This window comes from Physella acuta, unplaced genomic scaffold, assembly GCF_028476545.2.
Source record: "Physella acuta isolate Inbredline_101_S28 unplaced genomic scaffold, ASM2847654v3 ptg000642l, whole genome shotgun sequence".
Classification (NCBI taxonomy): Eukaryota; Metazoa; Mollusca; class Gastropoda; family Physidae; genus Physella; species Physella acuta.
Window position 1 is genome coordinate 617,199 of NW_026732161.1, and position 22,393 is coordinate 639,591.

The 22,393-nt window shown below is 35.1% G+C and overlaps 2 protein-coding genes across 2 annotated transcripts in view; one reads left to right on the plus strand and one right to left on the minus strand.

The window, feature by feature from the left end:
* LOC131948374 (protein timeless homolog) overlaps positions 1–22,393 on the plus strand; it is a 40,862-nt gene that overhangs the window by 6,113 nt on the left and 12,356 nt on the right. Inside the window, exons 9-18 of the mRNA XM_059309979.1 lie at positions 1,181–1,249; positions 1,686–1,950; positions 2,579–2,691; positions 3,633–3,740; positions 4,073–4,176; positions 4,429–4,507; positions 4,933–5,075; positions 5,616–5,772; positions 7,420–7,598; positions 21,921–22,047. Of these exons, the coding sequence (XP_059165962.1) occupies positions 1,181–1,249; positions 1,686–1,950; positions 2,579–2,691; positions 3,633–3,740; positions 4,073–4,176; positions 4,429–4,507; positions 4,933–5,075; positions 5,616–5,772; positions 7,420–7,598; positions 21,921–22,047 (1,344 nt within the window). The remainder of the gene's footprint in view (positions 1–1,180; positions 1,250–1,685; positions 1,951–2,578; positions 2,692–3,632; positions 3,741–4,072; positions 4,177–4,428; positions 4,508–4,932; positions 5,076–5,615; positions 5,773–7,419; positions 7,599–21,920; positions 22,048–22,393) is intronic.
* Positions 9,372–16,612, minus strand: LOC131948375 (leucine-rich repeat-containing protein 15-like). The gene is made up of 3 exons (XM_059309980.1): positions 14,072–16,612; positions 13,653–13,747; positions 9,372–10,680 (listed from the first exon to the last, which is right to left on the minus strand). Exons 1-3 carry the CDS (start codon positions 16,178–16,180, stop codon positions 10,122–10,124), a joined length of 2,763 nt encoding a protein of 920 aa, XP_059165963.1. The 5' UTR covers positions 16,181–16,612; the 3' UTR covers positions 9,372–10,121.

A 22,393-nucleotide genomic window follows, 5' to 3' on the forward strand; every position in this document is an offset into this window, starting at 1 on the left:
CTAAACTCAACGTGATTACGACCGTGTCTTTTGTTTGTGGAAGAAAAATTACGTTCAGACTGTGGGGGGAGTCTGGCTTTTGTAGGAGAGAGGGGAGGTAAATATCCGCAAAAAAAAAAACGTGGATGACCCCTAACAATTTACAGCTATTCCAAAAAAACATAAATATCATGTGGCTTGGTTATCATTATGATTAACTTTGGTTCACACGCCAGACCCTATCTAATTTTAGCTAACCTGGTCCATTTCATTTTTCCATCACATGAACCTAAAACTTTCAAATTGTAACTAATCTTAATCTAGGGTCTTTACCGTTGAAGACAACTATTTTTACCTTTCCAATCTTTAAAAGAATACATATTAGGCATTAGGCCCCCCTATTTAAAAATTGAAAACAGGAGTACATCTAGAATCTACACTAGATTAGTACAGTTTAAATTAGCTTAATGGTAAAATAAAACTTAATTGCTACTTTTGTTACATTGTAATTTTTTAAAAGTTGTTTATAAGGTAAACATTAAATTGCAATTAGACAAGACTTTCAATGTTATTTTAGAGTAACATAAACTTCTTGTATTTAAAATATTAACTTCATTAAACAATTAATTAGTACAGTAACAGTATGAAGCTGCTTAACTGCGATAAAAAGTAGATAAAACATATTGAGTTATTATCCGAAGAAAATTTCCGAATTTTTTTTCCTGGTCTGGTCACATCCCTGCATGTGGAGATGTGGTCTTGAGTCTGATCTAGCTGTTAAACTGCTCTGCCTAGTGTGGGACTATATTATGTACCTATTTCTACCTTATAGAGCTAGACTGCTAACCTGAAAGTCTCGAGATCGAATCTGGGTTCAAGTCAGTAGAATGTTCCTGAGTCCACCCAGTAGCTACATAACACAAACGGAGAAAAGTGATGATTTCTACCATATGCATCGAAATCCTAACATCCTATATCTCCTTTTCAACTGATCTAATAATTCTCAATTTCTAAGTCAAGTTATATTAAAAGATAAAACTAATAAAACTGTAAAAGGTTAAATATTTATATTACAACATAATGTTTTATTCTATCCTGTTTAGGTTTATCTCTTTCCAATTATGTTCCTTATTTGGTTTCCTTCCTAAAAAAATTAACATTCATTTGTTGAGTTGTTAATCATGTTTTCTACTATTTTCAGAGAGCTAGAACATGCAAGAGAAAAAGAAAGGGCGCTAAAGAAATCAAATATTCTGAAATTTAGTGCAAGGTACAGTAGAACCTTTGTTTACCTTTTTAAAGTATGGCATTGTTGTTTTTCAATGATGCTATCTTTATAAGAAAACTAGATTGTTGCTTTATCTTAGTTTTCAGTTCATATGTACTAGTAGGTATTCTTCTTTTCTAAAAGTATTGTTAATATATATAAATAAATAATTATTGTAATATATAATATATTCTAGTCCATTAAAACACACTAATTTTTTGTTTTCATATTTTAATTTCAATGCACATTTGTATTTTTTAAAATATTTGAATAACATAAATTGGGTAATACTTATTTTTTTTCTAGTTATTGCCAAATAAATGTATGTCTATGTAAAACAAAAAACTTCCCACAGATGTATAACAGATAAGGTTTGTAATAGTTTTTTCATTACTATTATATAAATTACTTTTAAATCAAGTACAACTTTTTTCCTCAGACATTCAAGATTTGGCGGCACTTATGTAATAAAGAACATGAAATCCATCAGTGAGAATGACGTTATCTACCACAAATCTCTGGGAGAAGCCAAAACATTCTCCTATGATGACAACAAAAACCCAAAGAAAAAGGCAAAGAACAGAGCTCCAATCAAGGGGGATGAAATCAAGCGCAGGTCGACTCTGAGCATGAGGCTTAGCTTGAAACAGTTTTGTGTGCAGTTTCTTGTTAATGCTTACAATCCTCTGATGAGGGCAGTTAAGGTGAGAGTTGGTCTTGTGTTCTGCCTTTTTATGTCTTTGTTTATAGGAATTAATGGGTTATTGGTATATGTTTTATTTTTTTTTCATATGACTATATAAGGTAATTATATTTGACTCATTGGACCTGATGAGCTTATTTTATTATCAGGTTACATAACCAAGCATAATGGTTAAGCTGATATGCTACTTACTTTGGGTGGTTTAATAAGATCATGTAAATAACCTATGGGTTTTTATATATAGGGATTAATTCAGTATTTGGGGAAGTGGTTTAAATTTAAACTTCTCATATCCCTCCTGAGGTCTGTTCACAGATGAACACATCTACAACTAAATCAGAACATTTTATATTAAATTGCACAAATATGAAAAAATGCAATTTTTCTATAGGCCTCCCTTTTCTCAATTTTGTTCACCTCACAAATTCAGAAGGGGGGGGGGGGCACTCCCCCACCCACACTACATCTGCCTAAAACCTAAAAGTTAAATTGACATAGCCTTTTTGTCTGATGTGATGGGCTCTTTAAATTTGGGATGTTGCACTGAGAAAACATATGGCCTAATGCACTGCCTGTTTGCAAGCTATTGATAATTTTTTCTAAAGCAGTTTGATGTATTCTAACAACAGGATGCTTTAACAAGGAAGACTGCGCAGGATAATGATGAGACTTACTACCTGTGGGCAATGAGATTTTTCATGGAGTTTTGTCGCTTGAACTGTAAACGGGTCGACCTTGTTGGGTAATTAATTGCAATACCTTATATAGCACTTGTGTGTGGGGTAATTAATTATAATTTCTTAATTCTTTATGTGGACAGTGTGAGGTAATTAATACCTTAAATGTATATAGCCCTTTTTGGGTAATTAATTTAATTCCTTAATTAGTATGTGGCCCTTGGGAGGTAATTAATTGCAATACCTTAAATTTATGTAGCCCATGTTATTCCTCAATTTTTTTATCAATATAAGAGGCATGTTTACATTATCATAATTATGGTAATCTTTGGCCACTGATAAAATATACATTATCAGTCTACACTTAGATTGATGTTATCTATATATATAATTCTCTTCTGGGAGACGCTAGAAAACAAGCTGTAAGCGTGCTCCCTACCACCCCACCCCTACATGGTCTGGTGAGCTGTGGTTCACGCTAAATGTTTACATTCGTAGAGCCGGGTTTAGTGACGGCTATTAGGGGCAGATAATTCAGTTTGAAAAGATTTTAAACTTAGGGGAGGTAAATAAGAGGAGGCTGCTTTCACGGGGGGGGGGGGGGGGGGGAGGGGGTAGGGTAGGGGTTGGGGGAAAGGAGGGTGGGGGTAGATGTTGGGGGAAAGGAGGGTGGGGTAGTAACGTTCTTAACGACCTACTGATAGTGTTTTAAAGCAAACATTTTCAGTGGCAGTATTGGTACTGTCGAATTCACAAATTATGAATTACTGAAAAGTAGAAAATAGAACAACTAAATAACGGCGTATGATATGCCGCGGGTCGGCTCATATAAAATATTAAACCTTGTTAAAGTATTTTGCTTTTTATTTTAATTTTTCTTTATTCAGACTTTAATAGCATAGACTTTAACACATTACTTCATTGCCCAAAAGCTGTACCTCCTTAACTCTGATATTCTGATACAAACAAATTTGGCAGGGTTTTAACTTTGTTCTGTTGACCACAGGGAGACCATGTCACTGCCAGCATTTCACTACATTTACACCCAGCTGTTGACCTACTACGAGAACATCCGTCTGGGTAAAGGTGAAGAGGTCAAGACTTGGGGTCGCAGGTAACTGTGAGATTTTCTTTGAAAAGTTATTGGCCAAAATGTACCTTAGTCAATATGATCAATAGAATTATCAGGTTTTATGATGTTTTAATTTAATACAAGTGTCTCGTTAAATTACAACAAGAGAATTCAGCCATTTTGGTAATTAAATTTGGTAAAGGAATTAACATTTTTAAACTTAAATAAATTGTTCAGTATTGGTGAGCTTACATCAATTCGCAGTGTTTTTTCTTAAGTGTTGAGTTTTTCTTGATTTCTAGATTAAACTAATAAGATCACTTAAAACTTTATAGTTCTTCAGGATATTTTTTCTGTCTTTATTTAACTGTCAGGACTCATGTGGCGCTTAAAGCCTACCAAGAACTTCTGCGTACTCTGGATTTCATGAGCAAATCTAATGATAGACAGTTGCAGGAGAGTGCCAAAGTAGTGCAGAGTGAGTCAGATGTCAGAAAAATAAAATTTTCAAGAGTTATTTCCCTTGATGTTCCAGTTATGTTAGTTTTTCTTAAATCATATTTAATTATATAAAAAAAAATTAAATTTAAAAATTTTAAAAAATGAATATAACATTTACGTGTATTCAATCTTAAATTAAGGAAAAAACTAAACAGTACATGCTGCAGTACCCATTTGAAAACATGCAGCAAGTTTAATCGGCTTTTTTTACTTTTTCTTTTCCAAACAGGCAATGTGTTTTACATGATAGAATACAGGGACATATTTATAACACTGTTGAAAAATTTCAATGAGTCCAAAAGTTCCAGGTGGGTTGAACACTGTTTTATTATTGGACAATTTACAATTAAAAAATTGTTTACTTTATTCAATTTTAACCATTTAAATTTTTTTTCTTCACTTTTCACCATTACATTTTTAAAAACAATGTTTTTTTTTCTATTTTGATTTTCTCTTTAAACCCCCAAGGACGACAAACATTTAAAGAAATTTTTAAGAATGCTAATAGGGATATACATTGGCCATTTTTAGTCATCATTACAAGTAATTACTCACATAATCAACATTGCTCATTAGATAAAATTTAGTAGAAGTCCAAGGCTATCAGGTCACAAAAGATGATTTTTTATCAATGAACTTATCTTTAAATTACAAGGCATGTATCATAACATCCTCAACCAAATGTGTGAAAATTTTGTAAACTTTTTCCTATCCTTCTTGTAAACTTTTTCAGAGCCTTCCTGCGTGACCTTGTGGAATCCACCCATGTATTTTTGAAGATGCTGGAGACATTCACCAAGTCTAGTAAACTGGTGGTGCAGAAGAAGAAGAAGAGCATCAAGAGGAAAAAGAAAGCTGCCAAATCTTCTTTGGCAGGTAAGATAATACTTTCTGTTCAGTAAGTTTAACACAAAATTCAAACAACTGCTGCCTTGTAGTTTGTTCTTGGTTGGAAAAAGGCTATGGAAGCAAATCCAAAAAGAAAAGCAGGCTGAAATCGGAGTCAATGGAAACAAAACCAGTAGACACGTAATACTTAATTGTGATGGAGGCGTGGTCGAGTCGGCTAAAATTCGGGAAAAAAAAGTAGCTCTTGATTTTTTTTCAAATAAGATAATAAATATTAAATTACACAAGATTATCAACCTAACAGTGTAACACGATTAAACAAAAATTTTCCAAAAAATTCTTTGTCAGTACATCAAATAAAATATGACGGGTTTTAAACTTTATAAAACAACAAGTACTTCAGTGGTGGTTTAAGGTGTGTTTTAAAGATTTTATCATTTGTTTCTGTTTACACATAATGAAAATAAAGTGCCTGTGCTAAAAGCACTGTTGGTTACAAAAACTCATGCCCTGTTTGTAGCGTGAAGGGAGACAAGCCTTTATTAATGCTAGCACCACTTATTACAGGCTCACAGAATCAGCAGCTGAGTGAGGAAGAGCTGGAGACATTGTGGAACAGTGATCTGTCGGAGGAGCTGAATGCAGTCCTGCTAGGTCAGCAGGATTTACCTGAGGGGGTTACACCTTTTGATGCTGCCTCTGATGTTAGCATGGATGATCAAAGGTTTGAGTTTTTGTGTATGGGGAAGTGTATGTTAGTTCATTAGACTTAACCTGAGGGGGTGACACCTTTTGATGCCGCCTCTGATGTTAGCATGGATGATCAAAGGTTTGGGTTTTTGTGTATGGGGAAGTGTATGTTAGTTCATTAGACTTAACCTGAGGGGGTGACACCTTTTGATGCCGCCTCTGATGTTAGCATGGATGATCAAAGGTTTGAGTTTTTGTGTATGGGGAAGTGTATGTTAGTTCATTAGACTTAACCTGAGGGGGTGACACCTTTTGATGCCGCCTCTGATGTTAGCATGGATGATCAAAGGTTTGAGTTTTTGTGTATGGGGAAGTGTATGTTAGTTCATTAGACTTAACCTGAGGGGGTGACACCTTTTGATGCCACCTCTGATGTTAGCATGGATGATCAAAGGTTTGAGTTTTTGTGTATGGGGAAGTGTATGTTAGTTCATTAGACTTAACCTGAGGGGGTGACACCTTTTGATGCCGCCTCTGATGTTAGCATGGATGATCAAAGGTTTGGGTTTTTGTGTATGGGGAAGTGTATGTTAGTTCATTAGACTTAACCTGAGGGGGTGACACCTTTTGATGCCACCTCTGATGTTAGCATGGATGATCAAAGGTTTGGGTTTTTGTGTATGGGGAAGTGTATGTTAGTTCATTAGACTTAACCTGAGGGGGTGACACCTTTTGATGTTAGCATGAATGTTTAAAGGTTTTTGGGTTTTGTATATGGGGAAGTGTATGTTATTTTAGGTCAGTAGACTTATCTTGATAGGTTATGCCTTTTGATGCCACCTCTGATTTCAGCTTGGATGATTAAAGGTTTGATAGAATTATTTCACTGTTTTTAAAAAGTCTCCATCAATTCCTGTCAATATCCAGGTCACATTCTTTAAAACTAGTCCTTCCAGCTCTGATAAGTTGGGAGACTAGCTCTATATCTTCATCCAACGTAGGATAAGGCTATAGTAAAATCTACTTCAATAGCATTACATGTTCTTACTCAAACAACTTAAAATATGTTGAATTAAATGATCATAATATGCCAAGTAGATTTCATTAGCATTATAAAGCCATGATGTATGAAGAGTGACTAATAAATTCTTAATAGTACTTTAATTATCTAGTAAGATTATTATTATATTTGCTTTAAATATCTGGTTAGTTGCCATTCTTGGTTTTATTATCTAATATGCTGTTGTTGATTAGTTTATCTAAGATGTCATTGTACCTAATTTGATAATAAAAATATACACACACAAACAGAGTAAGGTGGCCAGAGTATGGGAAAATGTATTGATTAGTATTTTACAGTTTAGTCCAAAAAAACTGCTGCCTCAAGGCATCTCATATGGCTTCATACAACTTGGAATCTGCTGTATCGCAGGAGCTGCTGAAAGGAAACCTGGGTTGACTTAAATGGCTCCACTCCTGTTTGATTTAGGAGTTTTCTCTGCTAGATGTGTTGCTATCCCCAGCTGATGAATCTTATCTGCCTGGGTTAGCAACCATGTGCTTACCCACCTGACCACTCTGATCCCAAAGCATCTGGTGACCTGATTAAGTGGAATTAATTGTGTTTAATTATTTTGTTAAACATTCCATTGTTTGAACTATTTCTTTTTTTGGTCCAAAGGATTGAGGCTATGCTTCGTGTCCAGGAAAATCTGAGAGAGAAAAATGTCGGCCTGGCTGTAGCCTTGTTCCGGTCGGCCCGAGAAGTTTGGCCAGAGAGGGATGAGTTTGGGACGGAGGGCATGAGTCAGGAGGAGGAGTTCCTGGCCTTGAAGGAAGTTTTTATGGCCAACTTGCCAAGTAAGTGTGAATTGTTTTTATGGCCAACTTGCCAAGTAAGTGTGAATTGTTTAGTTGGCCAACTTGCCAAGTAAGTGTGAATTGTTTAGTTGGCCAACTTGCCAAGTAAGTGTGAATTGTTTAGTTGGCCAACTTACCAAGTAAGTGTGAATTGTTTAGTTGGCCAACTTGCCAAGTAAGTGTGAATTGTTTAGTTGGCCAACTTGCCAAGTAAGTGTGAATTGTTTAGTTGGCCAACTTACCAAGTAAGTGTGAATTGTTTAGTTGGCCAACTTGCCAAGTAAGTGTGAATTGTTTAGCTGGCCAACTTACCAAGTAAGTGTGAATTGTTTAGCTGGCCAACTTACCAAGTAAGTGTGAATTGTTTAGTTGGCCAACTTACCAAGTAAGTGTGAATTGTTTAGTTGGCCAACTTACCAAGTAAGTGTGAATTGTTTAGTTGGCCAACTTACCAAGTAAGTGTGAATTGTTTAGTTGGCCAACTTACCAAGTAAGTGTGAATTGTTTAGTTGGCCAACTTACCAAGTAAGTGTGAATTGTTTAGTTGGCCAACTTACCAAGTAAGTGTGAATTGTTTAGTTGGCCAACTTACCAAGTAAGTGTGAATTGTTTAGTTGGCCAACTTGCCAAGTAAGTGTGAATTGTTTAGTTGGCCAACTTACCAAGTAAGTGTGAATTGTTTAGTTGGCCAACTTGCCAAGTAAGTGTGAATTGTTTAGTTGGCCAACTTACCAAGTAAGTGTGAATTGTTTTGTTGGGCCTGTGAGGCAATAGCTGACTTGACTTAAGTTGACAGATCTGTTTTGTAATTCAGTCCCTGTATATTTCATGTAATTCAGTCCCTGTGTGTTTCATGTTTTTTCTTCTCTGACCGGTATCATTAGTAATGTTCTTCGTTCGTAATTGTAATTTTGGAAAGGATTTCTTCAGACACAATTAAGTGCTAGTCTAGTCTAATTCTATCTATCTATGCCATGACAATTACTAATTACATATCATCATGTTACACATTATATGGGCAAATGACTCCAATTTCAGCCTGCTTTTTTTTTTGGATATGCTTCCATAGCCTTTGTCCAACCAAGAACAAACCACAAGGCAGCAGTTGTTTAAGTTAATTACCCTAGATGGGCTGCTGTCCCCAACTATTGAGTCTCCTGCCTGGGGGTTCGAACTCAGGACTTATTGGTTTAGCAACCATGAGCTTTACTGACCCGACCACACGACCCCTAGTAATGTTACTAATTGTTTGGATGGATTGCTATTTTTACTTAAAAGTGTTGTGGAAGTGTTTGATAAACACACCAGATTGTCTAATGTAGGGACAGTGGTTGAGTGGTCAAGCACTTCATAATGAACCTGGAAGTCAGTTGTTTAAACTTGTTTGGGTCACAGCTTTGAGAATTAGAACAACCTTGATGTAATGTAGGGACAATGGTTGAGTGGTAGAGCATGCCACAGCTAACCTGAGTGTCAGCAGGTTTGCTCACATGATTGAGCAGTAAAATACCCTTGATTTCACTCACATCTGCTGGGTGCCTGACTAGTCAAGATAAGTAAAAGTGGTTGGGCATAAGTGCTAATCACACTCATAGAAACTGGGTTAGATAAAGAGATGAACTCTACTTTATCTGCCACATTGACTATTTGGCCTGAAAGTTTGACCTTAAGTAAATTTTGCTTTCAACTTTATGTCATTATTTACTTAGAAACCAGAGGACACAAATAGAAAAATAAAAAAAAAGCATGCTGCAACAACATATGATTTGAAAATTGTTTTGAAAATTTTCTTTTATTGTATTTTATAATTGAAGAGAGTAGTTGAAGTTGATGAAGCAAGTAGCAATATTTTATTTGGTTTTTTACTAATAGACTATTGTGATATACAATGTAATTGAAATATAAGCTACGTTTATCATACTCTGCAGTATAAAGATTCAGAACATTGGTATAAAAATATATACAGCTGTATCATTTTGTTTATGTCACATATTGGAAAATCCTTTTTTCATATATGATTATGTAAATACTGAATAGTGTGTCTCATTCATGACACAGGACAATCTAATTAGCTGTAAAAGTTCAAAATTACTAGGAGAATTACAAAATATTAAATTCAGAATAGGAATAATTTGGTAATTTACAATTTACATGATTGTTCAAATTAAATTAATATGTACATGGGTTATGGCACATTAAATACAACAGTACTTGCATGATTTGACACCAAAGACTGATGCTAGAAAATGGGAGGTTGGCCTTTAAACATAATGCACAGCTTTTCTGGCAAGTTTTTTTTTTCTCAATTATGCAAAAATACATTTTGTCTTGCTTTTCTGCTAACTGGCAAGTAACCAAATAAGAAAAGTAAGCCATGCTTTTTCTGTCCTTAACATCTTTTCAGCTAATAGCTGAACTTGTGGCTTGTTAATTTCCTCCATCTCTGTAGCTCTTTCAGCATTGGGCAGTCATTTTACTTCCATCTGTTTAAGTCAGTGGGGTACTCGTCCTTGAACTTGGTTTTTACTTCCATGACTCCATCAACATTTCAGCGTCGTCTTCTGTCTGCGCGCTGAGGCAGTCAAAACTGGTCTTGGAGCTCGATGAAGCCGAGGACCACTGCCTCTTGCAGTTTGAGCTTTTTTTAGAGGACGATGACCCAGTTGAGGAGCTGGATTTCCTGGACTCGTTGCCAGATTTTTTGTTTGTGCTTCTGGGCAACGTAGCTGGGGGCTGCTCTGTCATGTGGTCAATGATGAACACAGTGTCTGAGGTTTGGCCGGAGGCAGGTGTTGTATCACTAAGGACGACATGCTTATGTTTACGCCTGTATCTAACCACAAAAACTGCTATAATTAGCCCCACGACCAGGCTCATCAGCGAGACGGCCACGCCAATGATCACAGCTTGGATTTTATTGTTGAGAGAAAACGTCGGCAGCCGGTTTTGGCCTGCTCTGATATTCTTTGTTTTCCAGAAGTTGTTGGGGTATCCGTCAAATGGGTTGGTTGTTTGGTTGAAAGTCTCGTTAATCAGTGGGTCTGTCGCTGGATCTACCACCTCAGAAGCATCTTCAGTTGTACTGAGAAAAAAAAAAAGCATTAGAATTTGGTTTAACATATTGTAAAAGAAAAAACTAAACATTGAAATATGTTTTACTTTTCAACTATCTCAATGAAACAACTTTAATATATGACTCATTTAATCTAATATAGATGAAAAGTAAATTCATAAGTGTTGGTTAGATTATACCACCCTAACTTCTCATCTTGGCTAGGATTATCTTATTGTCTTTTATAAGCTGAATCATAAGTATGAAAAAAGCTGTTATATGCATTAAAAATTATGCATAACTAATTAAATCACTATGGTCTTATTAACCCATATTCTGCTAGCGTCCCACTTATGGGACGCTTGTAAAAAAAATGCTAAAATTTATTAAAAACTAGTTGAAACACAACTTAGGTTTCATTGTATTTGAAAATGGCTAGACTATTGAATTTGTGTGTGTTTTGTGAAAAAAATTAATTTAGAAAAATGTTATAGTGCCGGCTTTGCAGGACTTGTCAAAATGGCGGAAAAAAGAAAACATGCGCACAGGAAAATGCATATCTTCTAAAATATTAACATTTTAAGTGCAAAATACATTTGAAACTTGTAGCAGTACCATATTTCTATCTGATAAAAATTTAAGAATAACAATGTTTTTTTACTACTTCGTTATATCAAGTGTACAACAAGCGTCCCATAAGTGGGACGCTAGCAACGAATGGCCCCATGTAGATTGTTACACAAACGTCACATTTATTGGACACTAGCGAGAAATACAGATGCAAATGTTTATGTTAAATAGTTATTTATGGTGAAACAATTGCTGACTTTGTTAACTGCTGACTTTGGGGTGTTAAGTAGTATTTATAGATATTTAATTATGACCTTGATCTATATTTATGCAGATTGTTACACAAACGTCACATTTATTGGACACTAGCGAGAAATACAGATGCAAATATTTATGTTAAATGGTTATTTATGGGGAAACAATTGTTGACTTTGTTAACTGTTGACTTTGGGGTGTTAGGTGGTATTTATAGATATTTAATTATGACCTTGAGCTATATTTTCTTATATATTATTGTATTTAAAAATTGCAAATATTGAAAAACTTACATTTTATTTTTAAGTTTTCAGAATTACACTTACTGAAGTATTTAATACCATTGAATACAAACTAATTTAGTATTGCTGTAAATTTATAAGCGCGTGATATTAAATTTATAACAAACCAGAATAATAACAATGGTCAAGATTTAGGTGAAATGATTCATTTATGGGGGTTGGTTAACTCTCTTCATATAAGATAGCTTAAGCTACATATAGCAGAAATGTAAATTAGCTGTGTACAGTTGTCATGCCCCAATAATATCCCCCCCCCCCCCCCCAAAGGTTCCCGATACCAGTTTTACTTTGTTAACTTTTTAAGGAGATTCCTGGTGTTAGATTGGGAGCTGTTCGCATAGTGAGGTGCATACATGGATGAGAGTCATGAACACTCAATACAAGCCCCCAGAGACGGATCCGTGCCTTAGAAATAAGATGTCTGATGTCCTAATGTACGCCTGTGAGGGGGGGGGGGGGGAATAGCGAGGGTAACAAAAGAGAGGATGGCTAGATGACATCTGGGACTGGACCGGATCATCTTTTGCAAATTCACTGAGGGCAGAGTTTCTTTCTGGCATCATTTCGGAGGAGGGGGGGGGGGGCGCTCTGCCCACACAACAAAATGGAATTTATATAGAAAACATACTTTTACCAGTGTCCACCCTTTCCCCTGAAATTTAAGTCCCCACCCCCTGAAAATTTCAAGTACGCCCCCCCAAAAAATCAATTATTTATATTTAATTATATTACAGTTTCGATGAATAATAACAATATTTGTGATCATGTGTGTATAATTAGATGTACTAGTCACAGCTTTACTTATTTCCAAGTGTTGTTCACTTTGATGGATGCTAGATTGAAGGAAAACTAGACTTTTGAACATAATTTCTACATTTTAGACCATGGTATGGCTAACCCAATTGATCATTATCAATATTTTTAGCTGTCCTAAACAATGTAGTCATTGGTCTAACAATACAAAATCAGTATACAGCTTAATTTTCGCGTGATTAGCCATAACTCGTGAAAAATTATTTTATTTTTCAATAAATGTACATGGGGCCGTTCGTTGCTAGCGTCCCATTTATGGGACGTTTTTTAAAAAATCGATATTTAAAAAAGTATTGATTTTAAAAAAAAATCCATAGTCATTCCTTCATTCAGTGCCCAAAAGCTAAACCATATCAAAAAATTATAAAATTTTGAGACCTTGGGATAATATGGGTTAATAAAGCTTAACAAGAACTCATTTTTAAGCTGATGGTTATTAAAGCATGCAACAGTTCTTCGCACTATCAAGAAAAGCTTATTAGTTCTGATTTAAAAGTTCATTAGCTCTGATTGTAAAATGCTAATTTGCTCTGATTAGTTCATTACCTCTGATTAAAAATTTCATTAGCTTTGGTTAAAAAGTTGATTATCTTTGTTTAAAAAGTTAATTAGCTCTGATTGTTGTAACATGCTAATTTTGTCAGATTACAACGTTAATTAGCTCTGGTTAAAAAGTTGATTCTCTTTGTTAAGCCTGAAGTCCCTACTCACAGAACAACATTCTGTTTGAATCAAAATTTGGCTCTTTTGATGTGAACTTTACTTCTGTTTGAATCAAAATTTGGCTCTTTTGATGTGAACTTTACTTCTGTTTGAATCAAAATTTGGCTCTTTTGATGTGAACTTTACTTCTGTTTGAATCAAAATTTGGCACTTTTGATGTGAACTTTAGGGGATATTCTCTGTGATCCCTAACACTGTGATGGAATACCCATAGTTCAAGGACATAATAAGTTTATGATTGTTCCATGATCACTTTTCTATGGTCTTTAATAAAAACAAAATGATTTAATTTGTTTTGTAATTATGGTTCAAAAATTTTTAACATGAATTTTGACTTACTCATTATATCCTTGAGTGGTCAACATTGATTCGTTATATCCTTGAGTTGTTTTGTTTGATTCACTCATTGTATTATTAGTGTATTCATCGTGGGTCTGCAATAGTTTCATACAGGTTTTTTTAAAACAAAGTTGACCATATTATATTAATAAGAAATAGATTATATAGAAGTTTAGTAGAGGTAGTTAAGTATATTAGTTGTTCTTCAGTTAAATTTGTACAGATTATCTAAGAGTAAGTGTACATTAAAAAAATCTAAACAAAAAAGTAAAAAAAAAAACAACTATAATGGTGAGAAAGCTGTTTCTTTAACTAAAAGAAAACTTGTAAAAAAAAAATTTTTTTGTATAGTGTATAATGTATAATGAGGCTATTAAAATTTTCTTCAAAAGTTTGCTTAATTTTTACAAGAAGCTTACTTGATTCTTTTGCATTGTGGTTGGGGATATTGTACTGTCTGTTTCTGGTGTTTCTGTGGTGTTTGTAGATTCAGTTGCTGATGGTGCTTTGGTTGCTGTTGCTGCATCAGTTGCTGATGGTGCTTTGGTTGCTGTTGGTGCTCCTGTTGTAGCTAATGCATCAGTAGCTGTGGGTGGATTAGTAGCTGTTGGTGCATCTGTTTTAGCTGCTGCATTAGTTTTAGCTGGTGCATCAATTGCTGTTGGTGCATCCTTTGCTGTTGTCGCATCAGTTTTAGCCTGTGTGTTGCCTCCAGTTTCACTGCTATCCTCATCAGTGATACAGTTCTCATCTGTCTCCTTGTCTTCTGTTGTTAAGTTCTCATCAAGCTTCTGCTGTGTCGACACCGCAGATGTCGTGGCTAGGTTTGATACGGTTGTTGTTTCCATCACCTTACTTTTTGTGGAATCTGTTGCCTGCTCGGTTGCTGTTGTCATGGTAACAGAAATAGTTGTGGGCATAGTGAAATCTTTTGGGTTGATCTTTACAATGGCTTGGCCTCTGAGCTGTACAGGAGTACTGCACGTTATTTTTTCGGAATTGACGAAAATTCTTGGCGACTGTAATATCCATTCCCGTAACCACAGTAAGGTTTCATCGCAATGCCAATAATTGCCTGCTATGTAAAATGATTTCAGAGAACTTAAATAGGTTTTTATATCTTCAGATAAATATTGTAAATCCGAATCCATTATGTTAAAATTTTTGATTGCGTTCAGAGACTTTAAAATTTTTGTCGAGTTCAATACTGCGGAGACGACAGAGGGACTTCCTTGAAGATCAAGAAACTCCAATGATGTCAAATACAAAAAAGCAGAATCATCAATTTCCGTGTAATTGCTTTCTATGCCGGAGAGTTTTATTTTATACAACCTAGCTAAACTGTTAAATGCTCCGTCTTCGATTTTTCTAATGGGGTTTTTGTCCAGGTTTAAACTCACCAGTTTCCTCAGGCCACTAAAAGAGCTTTTTTGCAAGTCGGAGATTTTATTTTGAGTTAAGCTAAGGTTTGTCAGGTTGCCGAGGCGAGCGAATGTGTTAGCTTGGATGTTGCTGATGAGGTTGTTGCTTAGAGTTAGTGTTACCATGCTGGAATCATGAGGGAAATCATCCTCCTGTAACTGTACAATCTTGTTGTTGTCTGAGAAAAATATGGCCACCGCCTGTGGTAAACTTTTCGGGAACGCAATCAGCTCGTTGTTGCTGACTCTTAAATCACTGAGGTATAACATCTTAGAGAAGGAGCCGTCTTGAATTATCCCGATTTGGTTGTAGTCTAAGTAAATTTTTTCGAGATAGTACAATTTTTCGAAATTAGTTCTCTCGATGATGGTTATATTGTTGTTTGTGATCTTTAAGTACCTCAACCCCCACGGGAGATTGCTGGGTACTTTAAGCAGCTCACAGAATGAAACATCTAGATACAGTAGGTTGCTCAAGCCACTTAAGGTATCCAGACGACCTAGGGGATTCCCCTTTAAATCCAGGTGATAGAGCCTTGTCAAACCATTGAAAGCCTGGGACGAAATAAAAGAGATTTGATTATCACTTAAGGTTAAGAGCGCCAAATTTTCTAGGCCCTTGAAGCTGTCGTCTTTGATTGAAGTCAGTCTGTTTTGATTTAACTGCAGTCTCTCGAGGTTGGTGATGTTTTCAAATTTCCCAGAAATATCCGTCAACTTGTTGTTGTTGAGGTACAGAAGACTCAACATCGGCACATTGGCAAACGCTCCGTCTTCAATATTCTCAATGCTGTTTTCCTCAAGGAACAAGTCCCTTAGCCTGCTGAGGTTAGAGAAAGCTTCGGCTTTTAGTTCCGTTATCGAATTTGTTTGCAGAAAGATGCTCTCGAGATTTTCAAATTTCGCCAGCATCTCCCCGTCGATATCTGTGATTTTGTTGTTCTGCATGAACATGGTTACTATGGTAACTGGAATGTCTTCTGGTATCTTCTCAAAGTCCGTCTTGTAGCAGTCCACCTGGAAATCATCGCATGTGCACTTTGTGGGGCAGCAGTGGCTGTACCCCACCATCACCGCAAGCACCAACAGCAGGAGTTCTCTTTCCATTTTTCTTTATTTTATAGTATGTTTTTCAATTATACTTATCAAATGATTAATGATTGCCCTATAGACCGTCAGGTTTGAAAAGCAAACTTTATCAAATGATTAAGCGGTCTGGGTAAGCACTTGCAGAATGTGTTCACATTCACATCTTTTAATGTAATCCAGTATGAAAATCAAACCACATTTATACTTAAATTAACTGAAATTAAATTAAATACTTTAGTAAACAAAGTTTAATCTTTGGTCACCACAAAATTTCCTTTGTTGAAAACTGTAATAACCTAGTCAACTTGATTTAATCTTGCATGTAATTAAATTAAAATTTTCCTTTTGTTCGAAATTGAAACATGTCTAGCATGGTAAAGTCCACTTATTGAGGGAGGTGCAGGTTCCAAATGAAGTAATACTTAAGCTGCTGTCAGTGAAATCACAACATCTTGCCTTCGCCTCATAAAGTACTTCCTGTACTGTAAAACCTCTTATTTTATAGCCGGTGTGATGAGTTCATTTGGACTCAAGTCTATTTTTAGACGAGAATGGCAAGTAAATATATTACTTGACTCCATTCAATATTTTTATGTTAAAGTGTTTAACAAAATATTTTGTTCCCTTACAAATGCCAGCTGTAGTAATCTTAATCCAATAGACCTTTTCATGGACTTAGACAAGGGAACGAGGGTATGAATTAATGGAAACCGAAAATTGGAATCAATGTATATTTTAAAAATATTTTGTCGAAAAAAATATCAATTTTGATGTGTTTGAATTTTCATAAAATTTGATTTTATTTATGGTAGAGAAGTTCTAAGTGATCTATACTGCTGGACATAATTTTTAATAAAAATTTATCTGCCACAAATTATATTATTTACACTTGTTGCAAATGTGTTGGCTTTTTTTTTTTTTTGGCTATACACATTGTAACTTAAGCAGAAAAGGAGCTATGTAGTAACATGACTGGGGTGGGGTTACTCTGATGGTACTCTGTTTTTCTGAGTAGAGGATGGTTGACTATCTCAAGATGTTGGACCTTATACTGGGGTGAGTAGAGGGTGGTTGACTATGTCAAGATGTTGGACCTTATACTGGGGTGAGTAGAGGATGGTTGACTATGTCAAGATGTTGGACCTTATACTGGGGTGAGTAGAGGATGGTTGACTATCTCAAGATGTTGGACCTTATACTGGGGTGAGTAGAGGATGGTTGACTATCTCAAGATGTTGGACCTTATACTGGGGTGAGTAGAGGGTGGTTGACTATCTCAAGATGTTGGACCTTATACTGGGGTGAGTAGAGGGTGGTTGACTATGTCAAGATGTTGGACCTTATACTGGGGTGAGTAGAGGATGGTTGACTATCTCAAGATGTTGGACCTTATACTGGGGTGAGTAGAGGATGGTTGACTATCTCAAGATGTTGGACCTTATACTGGGGTGAGTAGAGGGTGGTTGACTATCTCAAGATGTTGGACCTTATACTGGGGTGAGTAGAGGGTGGTTGACTATCTCAAGATGTTGGACCTTATACTGGGGTCAGTAGAGGGTGGCTATGTCAAGATGTTGGGCCTTATACTGGGGTGAGTAGAGAGTGGTTGACTATGTCAAGATGGTGAACGTTCTGAGTCTGCTTGATTAATGCCCCTGTCATCACCTCCTTAAAAAATGGACCAAACATTAGCACATTTGAATACAATGGCTTTTCTTTTTTGGTTTAATAATATACTAATTCACCCACCACTTCACATTGTTAAATACTTTTATTCAAATTTTTTACCCTTTTTCTGGGACCCTTTTACATAATCATCCTTATACTTGCTAATAGGTCAGCTCTTCTTCACCTATCCCTCAAGACAACAGTAATCACTTGTATAATTTTGTGGTCTAATTAAAAAAAAAAGTAGTACTTATTTTTAAAAGTTAGAAAAGTCTGGGGTTATTTGTTTGGTCGTTTAATCACTCCAACCGTATAAAATAAATTGAGGCTAATATTTTTCCACAGTTGTAAGTCTACGGTAGTACTTTACTGTAAAAAAAAAATATATATATATATATATATATAAAGCCTATATATATAGGCCTATATATATATATATATATATTTTTTTTTTTTATCATAATACATTTCTCCTGACCATAATCAACATAAACATACTTATTGGCTACTAAAGCTGCAGAAAAAAACTGCACCTAGGAAATTTTCCACAACTTTTGCCCCACAGGTTTTTTAAATAGCCAACGACATCGTGCTTTTTCCACACCACCCACACACTACTACAACACACTACTACAACGTTTTCTTATTTTTTATCATGGTATAACCCCCTCTGTTCAAGATTCCCTTCCCACAAACCGACCGCGGTTTTAAGAGTATATCTTTTAATCATCCTTGACCTCACTCCAAATTTTACGCATCTACATCAGAAGACGTACAACATGCTCCCTTCCCCCGCGTATTTTTTCCTGTGCCAGTGCCCCTCTTGAGCATTGAAGCATCCTTGGAGTCGTCTGTGTAATTAACAACTCAAGAATAATGAGATGATTGCAAGTAGTATTTCCTGTAAAGGCTTCCAGCTATTTATAGATTTTTTCCCCCTCTCACATTTCTGTAAGCATGCTAAAATTTGACATGGTGTTTTTTTAACTTAACTTGTTTGAGGTTTATAAAACAAATTAATGGGTTAGTGATATTATTTAAGAGTATTTTGTATTTGGTTTGAGATAATAAACAACCAAAAGTGTAATTTGATGTTAATTTAGTTTTGAAATATATATTTTTTTTATGAACTGTCAAACACTTTCAATAAATCAGCACCAAACAGTTTGCTTATTCTGATTAAGTATGAAAACAAAATTATTTGCAAAAAAAGCTTTGTTGTTTTTAAATGGGCTACCCTGGCACTTGGAAAAATAATAAACCCAGTCCCATTTTAAGCTTATTGGATGGCGTTTCTCTGGGCTATAAAGTTGATTCAACTGAAATGCCATTGACAAAATGGCCCCCATTAAAATGGCCCCCAACATTACGAAGCTTGATAAAAGAACCCTTATTTACAAAGTATGCTATCTGTAATAAGTTTATCTTCTTTATATCGTGTAACATCTTTAAAAGGATATCTAACATTTCAAGTGACTGCTTCTTTAATTGGTGGATTGATCAAATTAAATTTTAATCATTGAAAAGTATTTGAATATAGGATTGTTTGTTTTTAATATTTTGAAGCATATACAATTTAGATACTGTAAGAGGTTAGTATTTAAAGGTGGGACATTGACCTTTGGGCTGAAACAGAGCCATTGCAATGCTGGAGTTTATGAAAATTGTTCCAGAACTCAGTTCCACTTCAAAACCCTTGTCTGTTTAGTGTCATCTGTTTGTTTAGTATCATCTGTCTAGTGTCATCTGTTGAGTGTCATCTGTCTAGTGTCATCTGTTTAGTGTCATCTGTTTGTTTAGTATCATCTGTCTAGTGTCATCTGTTGAGTGTCATCTGTCTAGTGTCATCTGTTTAGCATCATTAGTCTAGTGTCATCTGTCAAATATCATCTGTCTAGTGTCATTTGTTTAGTATAATCTGTCTAGTATCATCTGTCTAGTGTCATCTGTCTAGTGTCATCTGTTTAGCGTCATTAGTCTAGTGTCATCTGTCAAGTATCATCTGTCTAGTGTCATCTGTTGAGTGTCATCTCTTGAGTGTCATCTCTTGAGTGTCATCTCTTGAGTGTCATCTGTCTAGTGTCATCTGTTTAGTGTCATCTGTCTAGTATCATCTGTCTAGTGTCATTTGTTTAGTATCATCTGTCTAGTGTCATCTGTTGAGTGTCATCTATCTAGTGTCATCTGTCTAGTGTCATCTGTTGAGTGTCATCTGTCTAGTGTCATCTGTTGAGTGTCATCTGTTGAGTGTCATCTGTTGAGTGTCATTAGTCTAGTGTCATCTGTTTAGCGTCATTAGTCTAGTGTCATCTGTCAAGTATCATCTTTCTAGTGTCATTTGTTTAGTATCATCTGTCTAGTGTCATCTGTTGAGTGTCATCTGTTGAGTGTCATCTGTCTAGTGTCATCTGTCTAGTGTCATCTGTCTAGTGTCATCTGTTCAGTGTCATCTGTTCAGTGTCATCTAGTTTTATCCATTAGGCTGTGATATGTCTGGGTGAGAGAGCACAGGATGTTTTAAACCATGTCCCAGACTTGGAAAGCAAACTCCAAAATCAAGCAACTTCTGCCTTGCTGATTGGTCTTGTATAGACAAATACAAAGCGAATTCATAAAGAAAAGCATATGTCAACAGACCATAGAGCATAAAACATTTTGACAAGTAATAGTAAATCATTTTTAAGGAAATCTTCTCCAATATTACAAAAATGAATGTAGAAATCATCAAATTAAAACTTTAAAAAAAAAATTGAATCAATATCATATTATAACTGTTTTAAGTATCACCACATTTGATGAAGTCTTCTTTGTTTATTTGGCCATGATTTCTTGTCTTAAAGTGTTCCAGAAAATGGCCAGTTTGTTTACCAACCACACTTAACCTTTGTTCCATTGTTTTTTTCATGAGTGGTTTTTACAGCTACCATGTTTACTCTGTTGTGTTGCTTTGAAGTGCCTGCCACTTGACTTTAATTGTTTTGTATCTTTTAATCTTAACTTTTTTAAAACACTTATCTTTGTTTATGTAATAGTTTAATTTTTGTATGTAATTTTTACGTAACTTACTTTTTTTTTGGTAAGTTAGTTATTTTATCTGCTACTGTTGATAGATCTCTTCAGAGGAAGTAGATATGATCATTTTATTTCTTCTGGCTTTATATATCAGATAGATTATCAATCCTAATAGCCCTCTTACATGGGAAAATTACCTTCAATGCAATTAGTGCATAGATTTCACCAGAATTAAAAACTTTTTTATTAAAAAGTATTTTGTGACCCTTGGCTCAGCATTAAAGTTCAACAAGCACTCCAGCATTAACCCTAGCCATTCATGTAAGTAGGAAGAGGGTTGTTTAAGGGTAGGGGTGGGTTAGAATCTCACCCCCCCCCCTCCACCCCGGCCGTCTGTCCCGTCTCACATGATGTCTCATGTTTATATTTTTTTTCCTCTAATACCAAAAACATTGAATAATTAAAATTAAATTAAACACAAATACACCAAAGTTGTATTTTCTGACCACAATATTTATTTTGTATTTTCCTCACAAAATCTCTTTAGGATTAGGCCCAATGTAAAAGACTATGTTAGCAATGCTAGTGCATTTATAGCCTCAGAAATATTTGACCAAAATTTTCATAATTGCAACTGTCACTGATGATGTTGATTACAATGTGACTTAGACTATAGTAGCAATACTAGTATATATACAACTTCAAAAATGTCTAACCAACATTTTTATGATTGCTAATCTGGTTTATAATGTGGTTTATAATGTGGCTTATAATGTGCATTATAATGTGGCTTATAATGTGGTTTATAATTGGCTTATGTGCATTATGATGTGGCTTATAATGTGCATTATAATGTACATTATAATGTGGTTTATTATATACATTATAATGTGGTTTATAATGTTTATTATATGTTTTATAATGTGGCTTATAATGTGCATTATAATGTATATTATAATGTGGTTTATCATGTACATTATAATGTGGTTTATAATGTTTATTATGTGTTTTATAATGTGGCTTATAATGTGGTTTATAATGTGTTTAATAATGTGGTTTATAAATTGTCCTTTAACAGGGCCCCAGAGATCGGCTGATGTAGAAGAAGATGAAGAGGTGGAGGAAACAAATGAGATAGAAGAGGAAGAAAGACAAGAGGTTCAAAGATCAGAGACAGAGTTTGATTTTAAGACATTTCTTCACGAGTACGTGTCATGTTGTGGAATTTATGTTCATCGTTCATGTTAAAAGTCTGTCATGATGTTAGTTACTAAGATAGGCAGTTCTTTTGTGCAAAAGTGGGTTTTTTAATGTTTTTTTTTTACTAAACACCTGCGCCATGACGCACATGTTTATCACTTTCATTTTTTTAGTCACACCAAAAAAAAAGTAGTCATTTCAGAGTGTTATAAATTACTACAAACAATTAGCATCGAGGGAATATTTAGTTGTTTACCAAATGTATTTAATAATAAATAATCGTTTCTTGTTACATATACTGAATGACTTTTTAAATGATTTAGCTATAACACTAATTTTGAGGGGGAAAAA